The sequence below is a fragment of the Electrona antarctica genome (assembly GCF_951216825.1).
Source record: "Electrona antarctica genome assembly, chromosome: 9".
NCBI classification, from domain to species: domain Eukaryota; kingdom Metazoa; phylum Chordata; class Actinopteri; order Myctophiformes; family Myctophidae; genus Electrona; species Electrona antarctica.
The window spans coordinates 41,730,896-41,752,247 of NC_136790.1; the positions used below are offsets into that span (position 1 = coordinate 41,730,896).

The 21,352-nt window shown below is 45.1% G+C and overlaps 1 protein-coding gene across 1 annotated transcript in view; it reads right to left on the minus strand.

Moving 5' to 3' along the window:
* itga7 (integrin, alpha 7) overlaps window positions 1-20,964 on the minus strand; it is a 74,503-nt gene extending 53,539 nt beyond the window's left edge. The window contains exon 1 of the mRNA XM_079510386.1: window positions 20,521-20,964. Coding sequence (XP_079366512.1) covers window positions 20,521-20,732 — 212 coding nt within the window. The 5' untranslated portion in view covers window positions 20,733-20,964. The remainder of the gene's footprint in view (window positions 1-20,520) is intronic.
* Between the last annotated feature and the right edge of the window lie 388 nt (window positions 20,965-21,352).

Genomic DNA, 21,352 nt, shown 5'->3' on the forward strand with positions numbered 1-21,352 from the left:
ATATGTCATAATAGACAAACATTCTGTGATAATAGGCGATAAGAGATTTGGTGTAGAGGGGAAACAAGGAGGGGACCAAGTAAAGACCACTAGGGCCCTGTCAGTGGATTTGTTATAAGTAGAACCAGTAGAAGTATGAATGCTAACTCATTTTGTTAACTGCAAAAATGCTAACTTTTTTAGACTCTCGATTTGCTTAGCATGGCACTTGAGATGAGCTATGATGTGTTTGACAGCTCTTACAGTCAGAAAACCTTGTCAGGCCAAACGAGGCCATGACATGGCGGTTCCCAGGGTTGGAATGTGTCAGATTTGCAGGGATGAATACACGATTGTAAGCTAGTTGACACTATGATCTTCTTAGAGGAGAATAGCCCTCTTATCTGTGGGCCTTTTCAGGCCCTTACAGGGTACAATTGTCCATTTTGGACAACATTGTTGATGGTTTCAGCTTCACTTGATATAGAACATCTGCCACTTTCTCAAGAAATGAATGAAGAATCGCTTTGTGAATCCAGCCGAATGCAGAGGAGAATGTCTTTGCTTGGATCACTTGGCGTTGACACATCGACAGGTGCTAATGCTGATGTCTGGGTAGTGGGTGTTATTGCATTCTTGCACAACTCTGTTGGCTAAAATAGTTTCCCATGTTGACATGTTGTGTTGACTGGCTTTCTTTCCTTGCTGTAACTTACTTCCTATAAGTCTGTTCTCTCATTGGATCTTGTTCTTAACATTCTTCGTCCAGGCCTGTGCGGGGGACGTTTTTGAGCAGGGACCCACAGTCCACAGACCATCTCAGGCTTCGTCTAGGCCTGTGCGGGGGGTGTTTTTGAGCAAGGACCCACAGTCCACAGACCATCTCAGGCTTCGTCTAGGCCTGTGCGGGGGGTGTTTTTGAGCAGGGACCCACAGTCCACAGACCATCTCAGGCTTCGTCTAGGCCTGTGCGGGGGGTGTTTTTGAGCAAGGACCCACAGTGCACAGACCATCTCAGGCTTCGTCTAGGCCTGTGCGGGGGGTGTTTTTGAGCAGGGACCCACAGTCCACAGACCATCTCAGGCTTCGTCTAGGCCTGTGCGGGGGGTGTTTTTGAGCAGGGACCCACAGTCCACAGACCATCTCAGGCTTCGTCTAGGCCTGTGCGGGGGACGTTTTTGAGCAGAGACCCACAGTCCACAGACCATCTCAGCCGAAGTGCAGCCTCTCACTCGGGGTGAAGTTGACTAAAGGAGCGTTCAGACTTGGATGGTTAGAGCGGCGCGATTACATACAAAGTCAATGCAAAGATGAGAAGTTGCGTGAGCGCTGCATGGGAACGGGTACGGAGCGGCCTGGCGCAGCACAAACGGGACGAACCGAGGCCGAAGTCTGAACGCACATTAAGTCAGTGACTGGTATTTCAACGAATTTGCCATATAATTGTCAATGTCATAATTCTTTACAAAGGACACTATGACTATTTTGTTTCACTGGTGCTGTTTGTGAAGATCTTGGCACCTCAGTCATGTTGCCGTAATACATGGTAAGATGTTGTAGGGTTTGTTAGGAAATAAAATAATTCAAGCTTGGGAACCTTCTGTGTGGTAAATGGTGTCACGCCCTGCTCCTCTGCCTTTGTATTTGCACCGTGACTATATGGCTCCAAACCCTGAACTATTATGGCATGGCCATTTTCTGTTTCTTGTTCTGTAATGCCTTGGATGTTGAGAAAGGAAGCGCTTGCTATTAGTGTTGCCTTTGTACACTGGTTACAGTCATTGTTATTCTTATTCTGTGTTTTCAGTATATTCTGTATTTTGGTTACTTTTTACTCTGTTGTGTTTTTGGTTGTCTTATTTTGTAGTATTGTTCTGTGCCTTCCTGCCCCCTCTTGTTGGTGTTTCCTGTTCTGTCTTACCTACCTGATTATAGAGACACACGGGGACTACAAATTGCACGCCCCCAAATGAGACAGCGGCCCCATTTCTGGTCCGTTTCAACTGTGTACTGCAGCTGCCAATGCAATCCCTATGAGAGGCATCATGAAATACCCTAATTTCACTGGTTCATTACTGAGGCTATAGCGATTTTTTTTGTGTTCTAATAAAGTGTCCCATATGTTTGATTTGTCCTTTTCGATGTCACATACCTGCCATCTCAATATACATCCTACAATGTACTATAATATACTCCATCAGTTTGTGAAAAGTACTAGCATTGTAATTCTCAAGTCAAAGTGGTCGCACGGTATATACGTCAGGGATGCATCCCTTGAGGTTTTCAATACCCAGATATATTTGTAGTATTTCGTTTCATATGCTATGTATTTGTTGAAAATGATCTAAACAGCATCTTGCAAGACTACTATTAATACTCATCTGGAGAATTCACTAGGTAGTTGAAAATGTCAGGATGTCACTCCTCCATTTAGCTGGGTTATTTTCCCATGCAACTATTCAGCAAAGTTAATTATACAACAAGTTGACAGCGGTAAAACACACCGTCGGAGCTCCGTGGTAGGTAGAACATATATAGTGAGCCCGTGACATGTTCAAAATATAGACATGAATAACAAAGTCAGTCGGGATCGGGATGTATATTGAGAATTCCACTCTTCAAAGTCGGCGCTCGTAGCCTCGTAAAGGCAGTGACGTCCCTTAAAAGCGACAGGTTCTCTGTCTGCCGTCTCCCCTCTGCTCCGTTAACATTATGGGTAACTCATTCAAGTGGTAAATTAAATGTGAAATACATCCTCTATTGAGAAAACAACAATATATGTTGACAAAGACACTTCATACATTTGGAAACATATTTTTATTCAAATCAATATAGTCTTCAGTTAATTTCATATTATTTTAAAAGTAGGCTAACTACAGTTGAATTTCAATGGACTTCTATGGGCTGGCCTGCAGTATCCGTGCCAACGGACCAGAAGTGGGGACGCTGTCTCATTTGGGGGCGTGAAATTTGTAGTCCCCGTGTGTCTCTATTGTATCCTAGTCACCTGTGTTTTGTTCGCCTGTTAGCCTATCCTGAGTTTGATTGTATTTTGAGTTCACCTGTGTCCTGTTACCCCTGTCTATTTAAGCCCTTTGTTTGCAGTGTGTCCTTGTTGGTTCTAGACCTCTGTCAAGTGAGTGTATGTGTTTTTGCTGTGCCTTTGTTTTGCCCTATCTTGGTTTAGTGAAATAAACACTTTGAATATAGTCTGCTTTGCATCCTGTTGCCTGCTTTTGGGTCCTCCCGTAATGCATTCCTGACAAATGGTGCATTTATATACTGCCTTTATCCAAGGCGCTTTACATAGCTTGTGCATTACATTCACTCATTCACACACACATTCACCGATTGCGGCAGAAATCATGCAAGGCACCAACCAGCACATCAGGAGCAATTAAGGGTTCAGTGTTTTGCTCAAGGACACTTTGACACTAACTCTGGGGGAGCCCGGGTTCGAACTGGGAACCTTGCGGTTTCCATCCAGCCACTCTACCCCTGAGCCACAGCCACCGCAAGGTGTTATGCGTCCTTGTGAATCTCAAGATCCACATGAGAACAGCATCGCTCCAGTCACTGACGACCAATTTATGAAATGTGGGCCCTGTTGTCTTCTATTATTATGAAATGAAAGTGAAATATTGCAAAAATATATAAAACACATGTGGGGAAACAACATGCATGGATGTACTACTTTGGCCTAGTGGTCGGTCCAGCGGTTAAGAAAACAAATTGGTTTAGAAAGAAAGAACACACACACACACACACACACACACACACACACACACACACACACACACACACACACACACACACACACACACACACACACACACACAAAGCCTCTTATAGACGGCCTTCCTCCTACATATCTATGCTGTGTTAACTGACCTCAACATCAGCAGCATCAGCATCCCTGCCCCCATCCCATCGTCAGAGTAGCGATCCATCTATTCACCCAGACGCACGTGCACCGTCCATACCTCTCGTGGAACCTGCACTTAACCCATTTGGACCTGGGAATGATTCTACAAAATGTCTTCTAAAAAACCCTATGTTTCTATGTCAGTCGTTCTCAAACATTTTCATGTCAAGGACCCCCAAGATTATATGTATTTGGCCGCCGACCCCCATCTGTATATAAGTAGTTCCAGGGACCTCCCCAGAAGCAAAGATTTGAGTTAAAAACGTTAGCTCTGGCCTGGGCCGTGGCTCAGCGGTCCAGGCACCTTGGCTGGTAATCCAGTCTGGTAGTGTGCCGCGGCTCGACTCCCGATCCCGACGGCCTCCCGACTCCCCCATCTCTCTCCCCATTTCCTGTCAGCCTACTGTCTGTCCCTCTATAAAATAAATTGAAATTGAAATATTTTTCAATAGCTAAAGTATAACACAATGCTTAAAACACCAAAAAGGGGTTCCTGACTGTCCAGAATGGATTAATTACATCAACATGAAAGAGATCCTTAAAACCACGGACATGTGTGCAGTCATTCATCACCAGTTCACTGCACCTGAAATCTGACAAGCAGCGTTAAGGTGCAGTGGAAAACATAACAAAGAGAGGAGACACACACAGGCTTCTTTGGTACAAAACGGCTCAGGAAATATAACACTATTTTTAGGCCCCAACTGTGTTTAGGCAATACAATAATGAGAAGACTGAGCTGGCATTATAGGCTTGAGTAATGAGACTGTTTTCACTCTGCCAAGACGCTATGCCTCAGAATCAATGAGCACACCTCTTGAATGCAGACAAAAAGCTTCTGCGATGTATAATTTCCTGTTCCCGACCCGTCAGCAAGATTTCACTCGAGATATCATCTCGGCTGATCTCAGTTCCCCCAATACAGTCGTCATCAGGTGATAGAGAAACGGAATCTTTATCAGAATGCGCACGCGCGGAATGCGCACACGCACACACACATGCTATTGAAAAGCAGGGCTGTCGTGATTTATTAATCTTCAGCTCTGGGGGGGAAAAGTGGAAAGAGGGGGAAGGTGAGTGAGCGCACGCACGCACGCACGCACGCACGCACGCACGCACGCACGCACGCACGCACGCACTCACACACACACACACACATACACACACACACACACACACACACACACACCATTCAGTCCAGCTAATGAGTCACCAGCTGAGCTCCTCATCATTCTGAAAAACAACTTGAACCTAGAATGACTCGTAATATCATCAGTGACAAACAATTTGTGACCTCACAACATGCTTTCAGATAAGAGTCCACTCCTGATAATGGTCTGAGGACAGAAATGTTTTTTTTTTGTGTAAATAAATAACCTATTTTTGCATTGGAAAAAGCCTGAAGTATTTTATACTGGCCTCATGCCAGATTCTGTCCAACACCAGGCACTGCACGCACGTGGCCCATTCTTTGGCAAGCCTTGAGTCAAGAGCGCACATTTTTTTTTATATCAACCATTATAATACCTAGCTTCCCTATTCTGGGCATGTCTGGGCATACTGTAGGTGAACATTCAGCCAGAATAGGCACATAGTAGTAAATAGCAAACTGTGGGCATAAATTAGATTGGCTATTTTCAGCGAAAATGAAGGTTGTACTGCATGTTTAGTAGGGGAAAAAACGGAGGCAAAGAAGTATAGACCACTGGGGAACGCTGGTCAACAAGTATAGACCACTGGGGAACGCTGGTCAACAAGTATAGACCACTGGGGAACGCTGGTCAACAAAGTATAGACCACTGGGGAACGCTGGTCAACAAGTATAGACCACTGGGGAACGCTGGTCAACAAGTATAGACCACTGGGGAACGCTGGTCAACAAGTATAGACCACTGGGGAACGCTGGTCAACAAGTATAGACCACTGGGGAACGCTGGTCAACAAGTATAGACCACTGGGGAACGCTGGTCAACACAGTATAGACCACTGGGGAACGCTGGTCAACAAGTATAGACCACTGGGGAACGCTGGTCAACAAGTATAGACCACTGGGGAACGCTGGTCAACAAGTATAGACCACTGAGGAACGCTGGTCAACAAGTATAGACCACTGGGGAACGCTGGTCAACAAGTATAGACCACTGGGGAACGCTGGTCAACAAGTATAGACCACTGGGGAACGCTGGTCAACAAGTATAGACCACTGGGGAACGCTGGTCAACAAGTATAGACCACTGGGGAACGCTGGTCAACAAGTATAGACCACTGGGGAACGCTGGTCAACAAGTATAGACCACTGGGGAACGCTGGTCAACAAGTATAGACCACTGGGGAACGCTGGTCAACAAGTATAGACCACTGGGGAACGCTGGTCAACAAGTATAGACCACTGAGGAACGCTGGTCAACAAGTATAGACCACTGGGGAACGCTGGTCAACACAGTATAGACCACTGGGGAACGCTGGTCAACACAGTATAGACCACTGGGGAACGCTGGTCAACACAGTATAGACCACTGGGGAACGCTGGTCAACACAGTATAGACCACTGGGGAACGCTGGTCAACAAGTATAGACCACTGGGGAACGCTGGTCAACAAGTATAGACCACTGGGGAACGCTGGTCAACAAGTATAGACCACTGGGGAACGCTGGTCAACACAGTATAGACCACTGGGGAACGCTGGTCAACACAGTATAGACCACTGGGGAACGCTGGTCAACACAGTATAGACCACTGGGGAACGCTGGTCAACACAGTATAGACCACTGGGGAACGCTGGTCAACAAGTATAGACCACTGGGGAACGCTGGTCAACAAGTATAGACCACTGGGGAACGCTGGTCAACACAGTATAGACCACTGGGGAACGCTGGTCAACACAGTATAGACCACTGGGGAACGCTGGTCAACACAGTATAGACCACTGGGGAACGCTGGTCAACACAGTATAGACCACTGGGGAACGCTGGTCAACACAGTATAGACCACTGGCGAACGCTGGTCAACACAGTATAGACCACTGGGGAACGCTGGTCAACACAGTATAGACCACTGGGGAACGCTGGTCAACACAGTATAGACCACTGGGGAACGCTGGTCAACACAGTATAGACCACTGGGGAACGCTGGTCAACACAGTATAGACCACTGGGGAACGCTGGTCAACAAGTATAGACCACTGGGGAACGCTGGTCAACACAGTATAGACCACTGGGGAACGCTGGTCAACACAGTATAGACCACTGGGGAACGCTGGTCAACAAGTATAGACCACTGGGGAACGCTGGTCAACAAGTATAGACCACTGGGGAACGCTGGTCAACAAGTATAGACCACTGGGGAACGCTGGTCAACAAGTATAGACCACTGAGGAACGCTGGTCAACAAGTATAGACCACTAACAAGTCTAGACCACTGAGGAACGCTGGTCAACAAGTATAGACCACTGGGGAACGCTGGTCAACAAGTATAGACCACTGGGGAACGCTGGTCAACAAGTATAGACCACTGGGGAACGCTGGTCAACAAGTATAGACTACTGGGACCACTGGGGAACGCTGGTCAACAAGTATAGACCACTGGGGAACGCTAGTCAACAAGTATAGACCACTGGGGAACGCTGGTCAACAAGTATAGACCGCTGGGGAACGCTAGTCAACACAGTATAGTGTTTAAAAGGTTAACAGAAGCAGATAAGAGATAAAACAGCTACAGGATTTTAGAAGCACTTGGACGACCTTGACACATTTATCTGAATGGCATCTGTAGACAACCTCCTCCGAGTGGATTAGCACAACCAGCCAGCCCTTATACTCCTATAGGCCGTATAGGGCTATGATTTGTGCATGTGGACCGTCGGATCCTGGCTGTGTGTGTTTTCTCCTGACTCTGCATATTGTCCCCCGTCGATCCCCCAGTGAGCACGTGGTCCACAGTGTAATATTCCTGAAAGCCCTGCTCTCTGCCGGGCAGCCCTGGCTGCATGCTTCCCCACCGTGCTTTTATCTTACGGCCTGGCAGGCCAACGGCAGAGCTGTGTGAGAATGCTAAAGACAGACAGAGTGTGCATTATGCGTGCGTGCGTGAGTGCGTGAGGGTTGCGGGAGAGCAGAAACGTGGAGACTATTTGAATCTCAGAGTTTGCATTGTGAGTGTGAGTGCGTCTGTATGTGTGTGGGCGCACATGCATGGATTTTGCTTGTGTGTGTGTGTGTGTGTGTGTGTGTGTGTGTGTGTGTGTGAGTGTGTGTGTGTGTGTGTGTGTGTGTGTGTGTGTGTGTGTGTGAGAGAGAGAGTGAGCATGCATGTGTCTCACACTGTAAAGCACCATACCAGCCCCTGGTCGTTGGCTCTTTCTGATCGCAGACAAATAAATAACCCCCCGCAACAGGGTGCAGCGTCTACATTTACGAGGCTTTTCACCGCTGTGGCCCCTGGGAGCCCCGACAACAAGACCTACTACTGTGGCCCCTGGGAGCCCCAACAACTACTGTGGGATCAGGCTAAAAGGAAGAGAGCAGGAGAGAAAAATAATGAATTGAATTAGGGCGGGAAAAAGGGGAAGGTGCATTGTCAACCCCTTAAGCCGGTGCTCTAAAGGCAGCTTTTATTTAGCTATTCTGATGCAAATCAGCCCTCAGAAATTGTCCATTGTGTTCTGAACGCGTGAAGGAGTTATGCTTGTGTGCCACGTTCACCGACATCCGTCAACGTGTGTTGTAGAGGGAGAGCTGCACTGTAAGTCTGTCTGTCTGTCTGTCTGTCTGTCTGTCTGTCTGTCTGTCTGTCTGTCTGTCTGTCATTTGCTTTAATTATAATTCTATTTCAAATCAAACATGTGGTTTACGCACTGTAACAATCCACCATATCGGTGAAGAGGAGGAGAAACAGCTCTACAGGTGCTGAGAGGTGGGAGAGTGCACAGTTCAAAGTCCTCCAAATAACAATCCACTCAATACAGAACTGTACTGTAGGCCAGGGGTTCTCAACGTTTCTGGCCGGGGACCCCCGGAAATGCTTTGGCAATGTCTCGGGACCCCCGCCCCGCCCCCTCCTGACCCCTAATATAAATTGACTGCTACAATAACGGTTAACCTTAATAATAGAGACAATACACCATAAATAAATACTGAAACCAGATATAATCATTAGGGAAGGTGTATGCATGTACTATGTGTACTATATGTAAACTCTTCATTTCCATTTTACAGCCATTCAGTTGCAAAAAAAAGGAAAAAAAAGTTTTTTGGGGACCCCCCAAAATAATTTGGCGACCCCCTGAGGGGTCACGACCCACGGGTTGTGAACCCCTGCTGTAGGCTACTGTACAAGCTCTCCTCCCTGGCCTTTATTGTTATTCAATAAACTATTTCTGTAAATTAAAATCCATATTCCATTGCTTTCTGTTCATTTCTCATCCCTCTGCCATGCACACAGCCTCACTGTTTAGAGCTGTGTTAAACAAGCCTTTAGTTCAATGTGCATATTTTTAAGAATCTCTCTGGCCAGTGGCCACCAGAGACGTCCACAATAATAGAATGTCTAGGTTTATAAACACACACACACACACACACACACACACACACACACACACACACACACACACACACACACACACAACACACACAACACACACACACATGCACACACGCACACGCACACACTGTAAGCTACTACGGTCCTGCAGTGACAGTTGAACTGTGCATTCCAACTCATAATGGACTAGGGCAGATCAATTTGTTCTAAACATGAACCTCACAGCAACCCGAGCTTCTCTTACTTCCCCCAGTCTATGTCAGCCATGCGACAGACAGAGAGCATTCAAGTTCCCCTGACACCAACAGACCAGGGCCAAATTAGCCATTGGGCCAATGGGGCCGTGGCCCAGGGGCCCTTGGCTCTCAGGGGCCCTTCTGGGAAAATGTAAAGCCCTGTAATGGGTTTGAGGCCCTGAAAAAAGCTCCTGGGGACCTTCATTGGCCATTGATTTTGTTCAATTTAGGTAAAAAAAATTATAAAACACAAAAAACCTAGAAAATTCTGCGCGCACGCACGCTAGGGGGGCCCCCAAAAAATGTACCGGCCCAGGGGCCCTTGTGGGGTTAATCCGTCCCTGCAACAGACTATAGTCTGGCAAGCCAGCAGCACTCTAACATTGTTTTGAAGAATGCAATGAAACAATGCATTCTTGTCACTCAATGCAGTGAGTGGTACTGTACTGTACTGTACTGTACTGTACTGTACTGTACTGTACTGTACTGTACTGTACTGTACTGTACTGTACTGTACTGTACTGTACTGTACAAGCTCTCCTCCCTGGCCTCTGTCTGTGTGTTAGGCTGCACAACAGTGACACTTGGTGGTGACAATAATTATGCTATTTTCGGAACCGACACACACACACACACACACACACACACACACACACACACACACACACACACACACACACACACACACACACACACACACACACACACACACTTACATAGCTGTCTATAGGAGTGGTTGCACCACTCAAAAAATAAAATAGAATACATGTTGTGCAGCAACTGGAAATTGCTGTCAGAAGTGATGCCTCAATAGCTCTGGACACAAAGAGGGACAGGATATATTAGAGAGGTACAATAGATGTTTCCCAAGGCCAGAGTAGAGAGGCCCAGCAGTAAAGCATCAAGTGAAGATTTGCAGCCTGCATCAGAGAGGGAGGCAGAAGACTATTGACTTCCAACACTCAATAGCACGCTACTACAACACCTCCATTAACCCATTTTGGGCAGGAACCCCTTTTGGTGTTTTAAGCATTGTGTGTATTGAAAAATAGCAGATCTACTCGAAATCTTTGAATATATATTCTTTCAGAGCGAACGTTTTTAACTCAAATCTTTGCTTCTGAGGGGTTCCTGGAACAACATATTTTCAGATGGGGGTCGGCGGCCAATTACAGATATCTTTGGGAGTCCTTGATATGAAATTGTTTGAGAACACTTAAGTAAAGTCTGAAACTCGATGCGTTCCAGTAGAGATGTACATAGCTTTTGGCAAGGAACTAAACATTTATATGATGTGCCTCATGCTATTTTAGAGTACGCCATCGAGCCCATCTGCCTCACGTTGCCAGCAGTTGTAAATTGCTAGACAACTGCCACCTGCATGGTAACGGGAGTTGATTGGCCTTGACGTCACATGCTGAAAGGAGCTTGTACACAACCTTAACCCATTTTGGGGCTGGAAGTCGGGAACCCCTGCTATTTTTGAAAAATCGTGAAAATGTGCCTCAAATCTTTGAATAAGTATTCTTTCAGAGTGAACGTTTTTAACTCAAATCTTTGCTTCTAGGGAGGTCCCTGGAACTACATATTATCAGATGGGGGTCGGCTGGCCAAATACATATAATTTTGGGGGTCCTTGACATGAAATATTGAGAACCACTGATATAGAAACAGAGTTTTTCAGAAAACTGTCATGATTTAGAACTAAATAGGTTAAACCTGTCTGTGGTGAAAGTCTTGAATCTGTAACTGGAGGAAGACAATAGGTATATAAGGGAGAGGAGGACAAATCAACTTGCCGTCCCCAATGGCCTATAATGGCCAGTGGTTAGACATACTAAACTATGGCAACAAAAAGAAAAGAAAAAAAGATTCAACATCAATCTCATGCTAGCATGTGGACACAACAAGACACACGAGCTTAGAGCAGCCTTTTTACACACTCAGCAACTACATTATGCACTGTGTGCATTCAGAATGATGCATCTCTGAATTAATGTACAGAGTACAGTAGGGATGTCCCGATATACTTTTTTCGTTCCTGATCCGATCCCGATACCACAATTTCTGTTAGCCGATACCGATACCGAATACCGATACCAGTGTTGTGATCTCGTGTTGTGTTTATAGCTATCTAGCTATATATCTTTCTTGTGTTGTGTTTATAGCAGACTCCTCACTCAAATGTGCACTTGCAGTTTGGGCAACTCCAATGAAAACTCCACATGCCCCAACATTTTATTTACCTGCCATAGTGTCAACCACTTACCCCTGTGTTGGATCTGTGGTTAGACCGGCATATTTGCCGATACCGATATGACCCGATATGACAAATAAGGGCTGATACCGATACATTTCCGATACCGATACAGTATTGGAACATCTCTAGTACAGAGTGTGTGATTTTGGCCTTCCTGTTATAGCTTGAACAAGTGTGACCGTTCGCTCTCCTCTCTGACCTCGTTCATTAACCCACAGAAACTCCAGACAATAGTGTAGGATATCCCCCAGGAGGAGAAGCAGCCAGGGCATGTCATACAGTTGGAGGCCATCGATATTGTCCTTTTCTTTTTGCTGAGGTTTGCGTGATCTGCGCAAAAGGACAGTTAACCCATTTTGGGCGGGAACCCCTTTTGGTGTTTTAAACATTATGTTATAATTTAGCTATTGAAAAATAGCAGATCTACAAGCTCATAGCGCGCCACCGAGTGGCGCGCTACGAGCTTGTAGGTCTGCTATTTTTGAAAAATCGTGAAAATATTTATTTCAGAAAACTGGAGGATTTAGAAGGATTTTTTTAAATTTTGAGGTCAGGCCTAAATGGGTCAAATGATAAGGGACAATATCGGTGGCACCCAACTGTATGCCACGGTCCAACCCTTCACCCTGTCTGCTTGCCTCATCATATACCGAGGTGCAGCAGATAGATGACCTCTTTGGACGAGCAGGAGCAGGATGTTTTGATGAGCAGGTGTGTGTGTGTGTGTGTGTACGCCACGCACGCACGCTTTGGAGCATTACATTATGCTTCGCTTTCTCGTAGTTAGATACCATACAGACGTAAAGCAACGATCCAAGGTGTAATAATAGGCAGCAAACTTTAGCCATCAAAACAAAGATCCTTTTTTGCTGAGCAAAGGTGTTTGTATCCATCATGTTCCATCAAGCATCTGTCCTGCAATGCATGTTTACTGTTAAATGCTTGTATTACCATTATACAATTATTGCTCTTATTGCTCTTATTGTCTTAGATCATTGCCCATTATTGGAGACAACAAGTAAATATTTCACTGTGACAGCTTTTTGAGGGGAGCTTTAGCCCCTCCTATGTCCAGCTTCGAGGGTTTGTCTAAACACAAACATTGTTTTGCAAGTGTTGATTTCGTCGACTAAAACTAAGACGAAAAATGTTCGGCAACTACCTTTTTTCGCTGACGAAAACTAAATGGAAACTAAATGAAAACTAAGCTATGCCGACTAAAACTGAGACTAAATATACTGACAATTTCATCCAAAAATAAAAAAAAGCTTGTAGATCTGCTATTTTCAGCAAGTCTTAAATCAGTTATTACGACGGCATCAATGCCCAACAAAACACATTTTAGTCGCCAAAATCAACTGTAGATTTAGTCGACTAAAATCTTATGGTATTTAGTCGACTAAAACTAGACTGAACACTAAAACATTGACAAAAGTGACAAAAATGTGACTTTGTGTAAACACAAACATTGAATACCATTGACAATGAATGGCCGGCTTTGAGTGTTTGTGTAAACACAAACATTGAAGACAAAAGTGTGAACGCAAATTGTGATTGGCCGGAATGAGATGATGTATGACGATAAGAGCACCCCTCACTTCACACAGGTGTGATTTTTGAGGGGCGCTAGCCCCTCCTATAAACAGCATTTGTCCCCACAAGCGTCTCAAGATTTGCCATTGACAATGAACGGAGAAATTAGGTCAAACGTTGACATTGAAGGGAACATTTACGTCATATGGAAACGAGGAAATCTGCTAACCAATCACAGGCAACGGGCATTCTGATTGCATGATGATGTATGATCACTTCACACGGGTGTGATTTTTTTGCTATATTGCTTTGCTATAACATCATACAAACATACTTGGGGAGCCAATGACCAAGTCACCATAGAGGGGACATCCCCTTCTCATCAGGCTGGTCTATTAGCGGAATCGCCTCTCCCACAGCAGTATAAATAGAACACACACACACACACACACACACACACACACACACACACACACACACACACACACACACACATAGCACCAGGAAGGGCACACTCACACACCCTCTCATTTCTCCTTCCATCATTCCCAGCGGCATAGTATACCCGAGCTTGCTTGAACTCGGTGCAGTGCTTTAGATTTTTGGAACGCTGAGACAATCAAGAAAGCTAGCCGCCGCCCGCCGCACTTGGTCCAAAGATGCAATCCCTGGGCACCTCCTACAGTAGCCTATACCACCCTTCGTGTGTGGCATTCCTTCACTTCCTGCCATGCCATGGCTGAACCAGGATCACCTTACAACAGGCTCATCAGTCAACATGACGTAGCGCTTCTATCCGAGCTAAACGGAAGGGGAGAGGGTCGGGGGACCATGGTGGGCTTTATGCTTTGACCTTTGAGGAGCTTCCAGGGGGCTCTGTGACGATAAGCTCGGGCCAAGAGATAACACCAAAGCAGACAGACAGACAGACATATTTCCATAAGCATGCCAGCAGCAGCATAGAGCACAGAAGTCTGACGTCAATATCGGTAGAGGGCGCAAATCCACGGGTTCCCCATAGGGGGATTTTAGATCGCCTCATATAATAACTGTGTTTTGAAAAATAAACAAATCATCCAGGCCGCTTCACTCATGGATATGAAGAATCAACTGACTGAGAGAAAACGCTATTGTTACTGCTACTGAATTAGTTACATTTTCGCTAGATACAGACTGCATCATATATGAGTGACTGACTGTCGCAAATGATACAGAGACACCTCCCCGACAATAACGCTGAGACAGCTTGTTTATTTTTGGACCACAACGCTTATAGTAGATGATTTTAAGATGAGCCCATGTTATTCGCCATAGAGAAATTACTTCCGTGAACCAGCTGGGGAATCGAGGGGACGAGCGATTGACGTCAGGACTTCGGCGTTCAATTTGGAGCTGCATGGATGTCTGTGAAAGATGTCATCCCTGACATTTATTTAATGCACCTGCATCCCTGTCATCCAACCTAACACCACCACACATGGGGAGTTTCTAAAAAGGGTTAGGATGACTAATCTGTGAATCATAATAACTGCTGCCTTGTGCGTTGTGTGATGCCATTATGACAAAGAACAGAGCGGAGCACCGAAAAGTACAGTAGCAATATCATGTTCACTAACGAGTCGGGTGGCTTAAAACACAATAAACTCCATAACACAATGGGGCCAAAGGCTACAGAAACCCAAACCTTTCTTACTTCAAATGAGACATGACTCAGCAGCATCTAATTACAATATGTCTCAGTGAAATTACTTTCAGACCTGTCACTGTCCTAATTTATTGCCAGGGTCTTTTCAGTCAGGTTGTTATGTTAAGGCGAACATGCAACATTACCTCAGGTCGTGAACTGGAAGTTAGCAAACGGCTAACGCAATCTTTTTTTATAATTCACCTGAAACGTACATTTTGCAAACCGCGATCAGTGACACTTTACTTATGAGCCGTGAATATAGCCTCGGTCTCGGTCAGAAACGCAAACTGAGAAAAGAATCCGAGATAAATGGTAAATTTGATAAATTTTTTTAGCTCTAAATTGAGTGCAGTATGAAGAATATATTATTGAACATCTAAAGGTATGATTCAGCCATTACAGTATGACTGACTCAGCACCAGTCCTACAGTAGTTATGATGTTACAGGGTACTGGCAATAAGATTATTCATCTCATGAATCACCAGAACTTGTATTTCTATAGTTTGCCTATAATGTTTTAATTTGGAATGATGATTCAGCAACATTAAATGGTCAAATATCAGAGAAGACTTCTACTCTTGGGTCTGAGTGACAACTGCCAAAAAGATTCAAGACTTGAAATCTACAACATTTTGGCTATTTTTGGGGCGAATGTTATTCCCCCCAGAATGCAGACGCTGCCTGTGATTCAAGTGGTTAACAGTGTAAAGGGAAATACATACAACTATCACTTGGTTGGTACAAGGCGTTGCAGAAGACTGTTGAAATGTTATTCGCCAAGCCAGTGAAATAACATACGGTGTGTATGTGACTGTACATAAATGTATACCGTGATGGTAGTTACCAGTAAGACGCACCGAACCGACCTCGCCCTGTACACATCTGCCGGCATGGGTGACGGCAGACTGCTGGGCGAGCGCTGGCGCTTTGTAGTGCTGCCAGAATTGGCCAAAACTTACATTTGAATATTCCTTTTAAAACACCACATGGATTCGAACGAATTTCGAATGATTTCGGATGTCGAACGTATATGATTCTAATATGAATATGATATGAATATTGCAGCCTAATATGCTGTAACACGTTCTCTTTCTTTATCTATGTGGTCCGGTCCTGTATGGGCAGCGGTTGGTGCTGAGAAATGCGCTCTCTTGAGTCTTGCGAGATCAAATGAATGATTCATAATTATCTTAATAGCCTAATTCTTGTATAATGTTTTAGTTTACCTGGCACAGAGTCTCGCCAGAACTCACACAGCAATTGTATTGTTATTTTTTTAATTCGAATCTTAATTTAATAAATTTGATTATTCTTTTATTTTTTTACATTCGAATATTCATTCGAATATGGAATATTCGTTGGGAGCACTAGTGCTTTGGCTGTACTATCTAACATCATTCACTAACAATAATAAAGTAATTCCTTTGCCTAAGAATTGGAAATGTATAAGCATGTAAGTATGGATATGCGTGCGTGTGAGACACAGACAAATTATTGAAAATGGGGGATGGGGGGACAATCTTAAAGTCTTACTGGGGGGACTAGTAACAAGAGACTTCTTTGCCCGGGGTCCCCCAGGGCTATATGTGACTGCTCCTTTATTTTCCCACTACACCAAATCTCTTCACCCAAAATCAGATTAATGCTCACACCTTCTTCATCTTGGGTATATAAGACTCCTTAATGAAAAGGGCACACGTGTCAGGGAAATAACATGGCCTATGGTGGTAGTATTTACAGGAGCCAAGCAAATATACATACGCTTTCAGCATGTTGTCATGCTGGGTTTAAACCTGGTACCAAGAATGCTTTGGGCAGTTAAATAGGCAGCAGAGGGAGAGGGGTGCCTCTCCGCTACACAGGGTGACTGGCTGCTGATGTCATTCCACTGGTCTTACCAGGCGACAGGGTGACTGCAGCGCGGGTAAACTGAGGAGCCGTTGGTTAAATATGGAACTCCTTAATGTGGCGCTGGCTGTAGTAAATTGACACAGTTTGAACTTCTTATTTGAAAACTGTTTCTGGAAATGGAGAGATCCTTACAGTAACGTTGTGTAAGTTCATAACGTATACTATCTGTGTCAATCTTTTTGAGGGGAGCTATAGCCCCTCCAATGCATGGCTTTTCAAGTTAGGTCATATGGCAGCCAAGTCTATGTACTTTTAATGCTTGTTTAGAGCACTTTTAACTAAAATCGAATGGAAGCCAAGACTATGGACTTTTAATGTTTGTTTAAGGGAGAAGTTAAAGGTATATTCAGTGATTTCACTTAATTCAAATATCACTTATTTTTTCTTATTTTTTGGATAATCCTCCCTACTATAAAGTGTGATGACCATAGGAGTACCTCCCTGTCCCCAGTGAGCCCCTGGGGTCAAAAAACCCTAGTTTCGGTTTGGGCTTTGGGTGGCAAAGCCTTCATCCAATCAGGATGAGAGGGGCCTTCCTCCAATCATGATCGAGTGGGGCGGGCATTGGTGCACGTGCTGTTGGTCTGTTGTACTTCCCCCACTGTAGAGCGTGTGCATGTGCACATCTTGTTACCGGGTGGACCGTTTTTTTTCTCCAAATAACCCAAATCACTGAATGCTCCTTTAAACAAACATTGAAGACGTGAAACGTCATGTGGCCAATATAATGCAGCCCTATAGTGTTACTTTTTTTCATATACTGCTTATTTTCGTTTTAACGATTGTTGCTATTTTTGACAGGGGGCGGAGGCATTCGAACAAGTGGCTGAATATGTGTTTCACTTTTTTTGTACAAAATGTTATGCCAGTTTCATTATTATTATTTACTAGAGTCCTACAACATCTGGCCACAGTTCAGTGCGTCTGAACCTTCGAGTATAGACGTCATGACACCGGATTTCTCCTCCCATCCACTTGCATTAAGTTGCTCAAAAGCGCATGAGGCGATTTCACTCCTCCTTCTGGGTAGGAACAGAGTGCATTCTGGGATGGATTGGGCCAAATCGTGAACGCGCTGGACCGTTGACTATCATTGCACACGTTCACGTATGAGACAGCGTTCACATGTAATTGCCCCAATAACATGAACGTGCGCAATGATAGTCAACGGACCAGCGCTGGCTCGAGCTGCAATACCAAATTCGGCCACTATGTCAGGGTTTCCTCCGGGTGCCGTCTCTATTAAAGCTGCTATAAGCAATAATATGTCAAAATTTGAATGACCTTTTCTTTTTCTTTTTGTATTCAGACAGCCAGCAATGGGTAGAACGCTCCCCAAAACATGTAGTCTCTGTGACACATCTAGGGGCTGCAATCTGCTCAATCAAATCAAAGATGTTCCTAGAAGCTTTGTCATTGGTCGAAAAAAACCCGGTTGCAATGACTAACCAATCAGGAAGCAGACATGCAAATCGACCAATGACAAAGCTTCTGGGAACATCTTTGAATGCCGATGCGGCCCCTAGATGTGTCACAGAGAGCTGTCTGAAAACCAAAAAGAAAAATGGTCGTAAAAATGTTGACAAACAACTGACCTCTAGGGGGTGCCATACTGTGTGGTAGGCTCAATATGTCAGTTTGTCACCTCCTCCTTCACATTCAGTATAGATGCTGTGATCTTTTGTGGCCAGATGTAATTTCCTGGGGTCTATACTATAGCCTAAATAATAATAAAGAAATTGCTGTGACATTTTGTAAAAAGAATAACAGAGACATACAGTTATTTAGCCACTTGTTTGAATGAACAGTTATATTTTACTTTCTTTATTATTGCAAATACTGTAATTGCAATAGGCTACTATGATGATGTATATGAAATATAATTGGAAAATCTCTGTGTACATGAAAACAAACACTTTCTCACAAGCACCTCATCTGATGAAATATCTCTGGGGTGGCGGTGGCTCAGGGGTAGAGTGGCTGGATGGTAACCACAAGGTTGCCAGTTCAAACCCAGGCTCCCCCAGAGTTAGTGTCAAAGTGTCCTTGAGCAAGACTCTGAACCCCTAATTGCTCCCGATGTGCAGGTTGGTGCCTTGCATGGTTTCCTCCGCCATCAATGTATGTATGAATGTGTGGGTGAATGTAATGCACAATCTATGGAAAGCACCTTGGATAAAGGTGCTATATATAAATGCACCATTTATGAAATAACCTATTTAAAGTTATTTTAAAAAACAATCCATTGATATTGCAGTAGGCACATGACATGAGAGTAAATGAAGGCTGCGTCTTGTTTACAGGCACGCAGTAAACATTTCCAAAGGTTTAAATTTGGAAGTGTTGTTATCATTTATTCATGTGCACTCTGGAGGATACGTGTGCATTTGAGCCTTATGAGTGTTCCAGTCCCACGGTGAGACCAGCCAAAGCATCTGTTAGCAAGAAGTATGATGAGAAGAACACACAGTCTCACACACACACACACACACACACACACACACACACACGACTCATACAGAGTAACAAACTCACTCGTGTAAACACTAAACAGTGGCCTACAAGATGACACACACACATAGGCCTACACACGTCACACACGTACATCACACGCACACACACACACAGTCACACACACGTCACACACACACACACACACACACACACACACACACACACACACACACACAGTCTCACACACACACACACACACACACACACACACACACAGACAACTAGAATAAAATGTCTTGTACAATGCAGAGGGTCTTGCAAGTTGCACTGCAGCAGTAAAACCCACTGTGACAACCTCCCTTCCCAGTAAAACCAGTGTAAAAGGCCCGGGCTCACCCACCCACCCAGTCTCTTGGCATCTTCACAAACAGTACATGTATGCTGGTCTATACTAGTGAGTACAGTACAGGCTGATGTACAGTAGTCCTCCTACATTAAGATTAAGCACTCGGGAAGTATACTGTCTGCCAGTGCTCTTCTACATTATCAGCATTTTCTAATGCTATCAGTGACGAAGCAAATTCAAGGCATCAAATAAGTGGAGAAAACGCACAATACAGCTCCATCCCTGTTTCTATAACAGGCCTAATGGTTTTCACACTGACGGAGACATTATATGTTTATTTGTATTATCAGAAATAAGACAAAAAAATGTGGTATGCAGTACACACACACGCACGCGCGCGCGCGCACACACGCAAACGCAAGCACATGTCAGTTTCACTCACTTTTGGGGACATTCCATTCACTCAGATTCATTCCTCTCTAACCCCCAACAACCATAACGGTACCAATTATGTCTAGCAATTTGACATGCATCCTCGATCAATCCGGGTTTATTGGTGTCCAAAATGTGGCCCTTTTCAGGAACACATGCACGCACTCACACTCACTTGACTCTATACTGTATCTTTTCTCTAGTCCACTGAACTCACCAGCTCTGAGGCTCCGGTGTAAGCTGCTGGTGAAGGGCTAAAGAGAAGCCGAAGAAGGTCCCTCTGTCCCCCAACTTGTGCAGAGTGTGAGCGGTGTCCAGGTTGAAGCCAGAGGTCAGGCCCAGCAGCAGCACGGTCAGCAGTATGATCCAAAGACAAGGTGATCGGGAGGTGCTTCCATGTCGCACCGGCGGCGGCGGCGGGGCTGCCATGGTGGTGGTGCAAAGACAAGTGCAGCTCCCTTCTGCGGAGCAAGTCCACTTCAAGAGGAGAGAGAAAGAGAGAGAGAGGGAGAGAGAGAGAGAGAGAGAGCACGCTTTAATAATCCCTTTGTGGCCCCTGCAGCCAGAAGAGAGAGAGAGAAGTCCAGCGTAATTCACCTCTCCTTTCCTCTCCACTCTCACGCCTCTCTCTGTCCGCCTTGTTTTCAGCCAGTCTCTGTCTCTCTGTCTCTCAGTGTGGCTGTTCTGTTCTGGCTCTGAACTCCGTTTGTTGCTGTCAGTCTACGGACGGAGCAGCCTGAGAAAATGTGGCTGTGTGCAGGCTAGCGCGCGTGTGTGTGCGTGTGCGTGCGTGCGAGGCAGCAGCACGAGCGTGCGTCTCTTCTGGATGTGTGCGTGTGTGTGTGCGTGCCTCCCCCTCCTCTCTGTGTTCTCCCTACTGAGTCCCTGTGCTTGCTCTTTCTCTCTCTGTGTGTGTGTGTGTGTGTGTGTGTGTGTGTGTGTGTGTGTGTGTGTGTGTGTGTGTGCGTGCGTGCGTGTGTGTGTGTGTGTGCGTGTGTGTGTGTGACTGAGGGATACAGCGGACAAGTGCCTTGAATAGCCTGCTCACT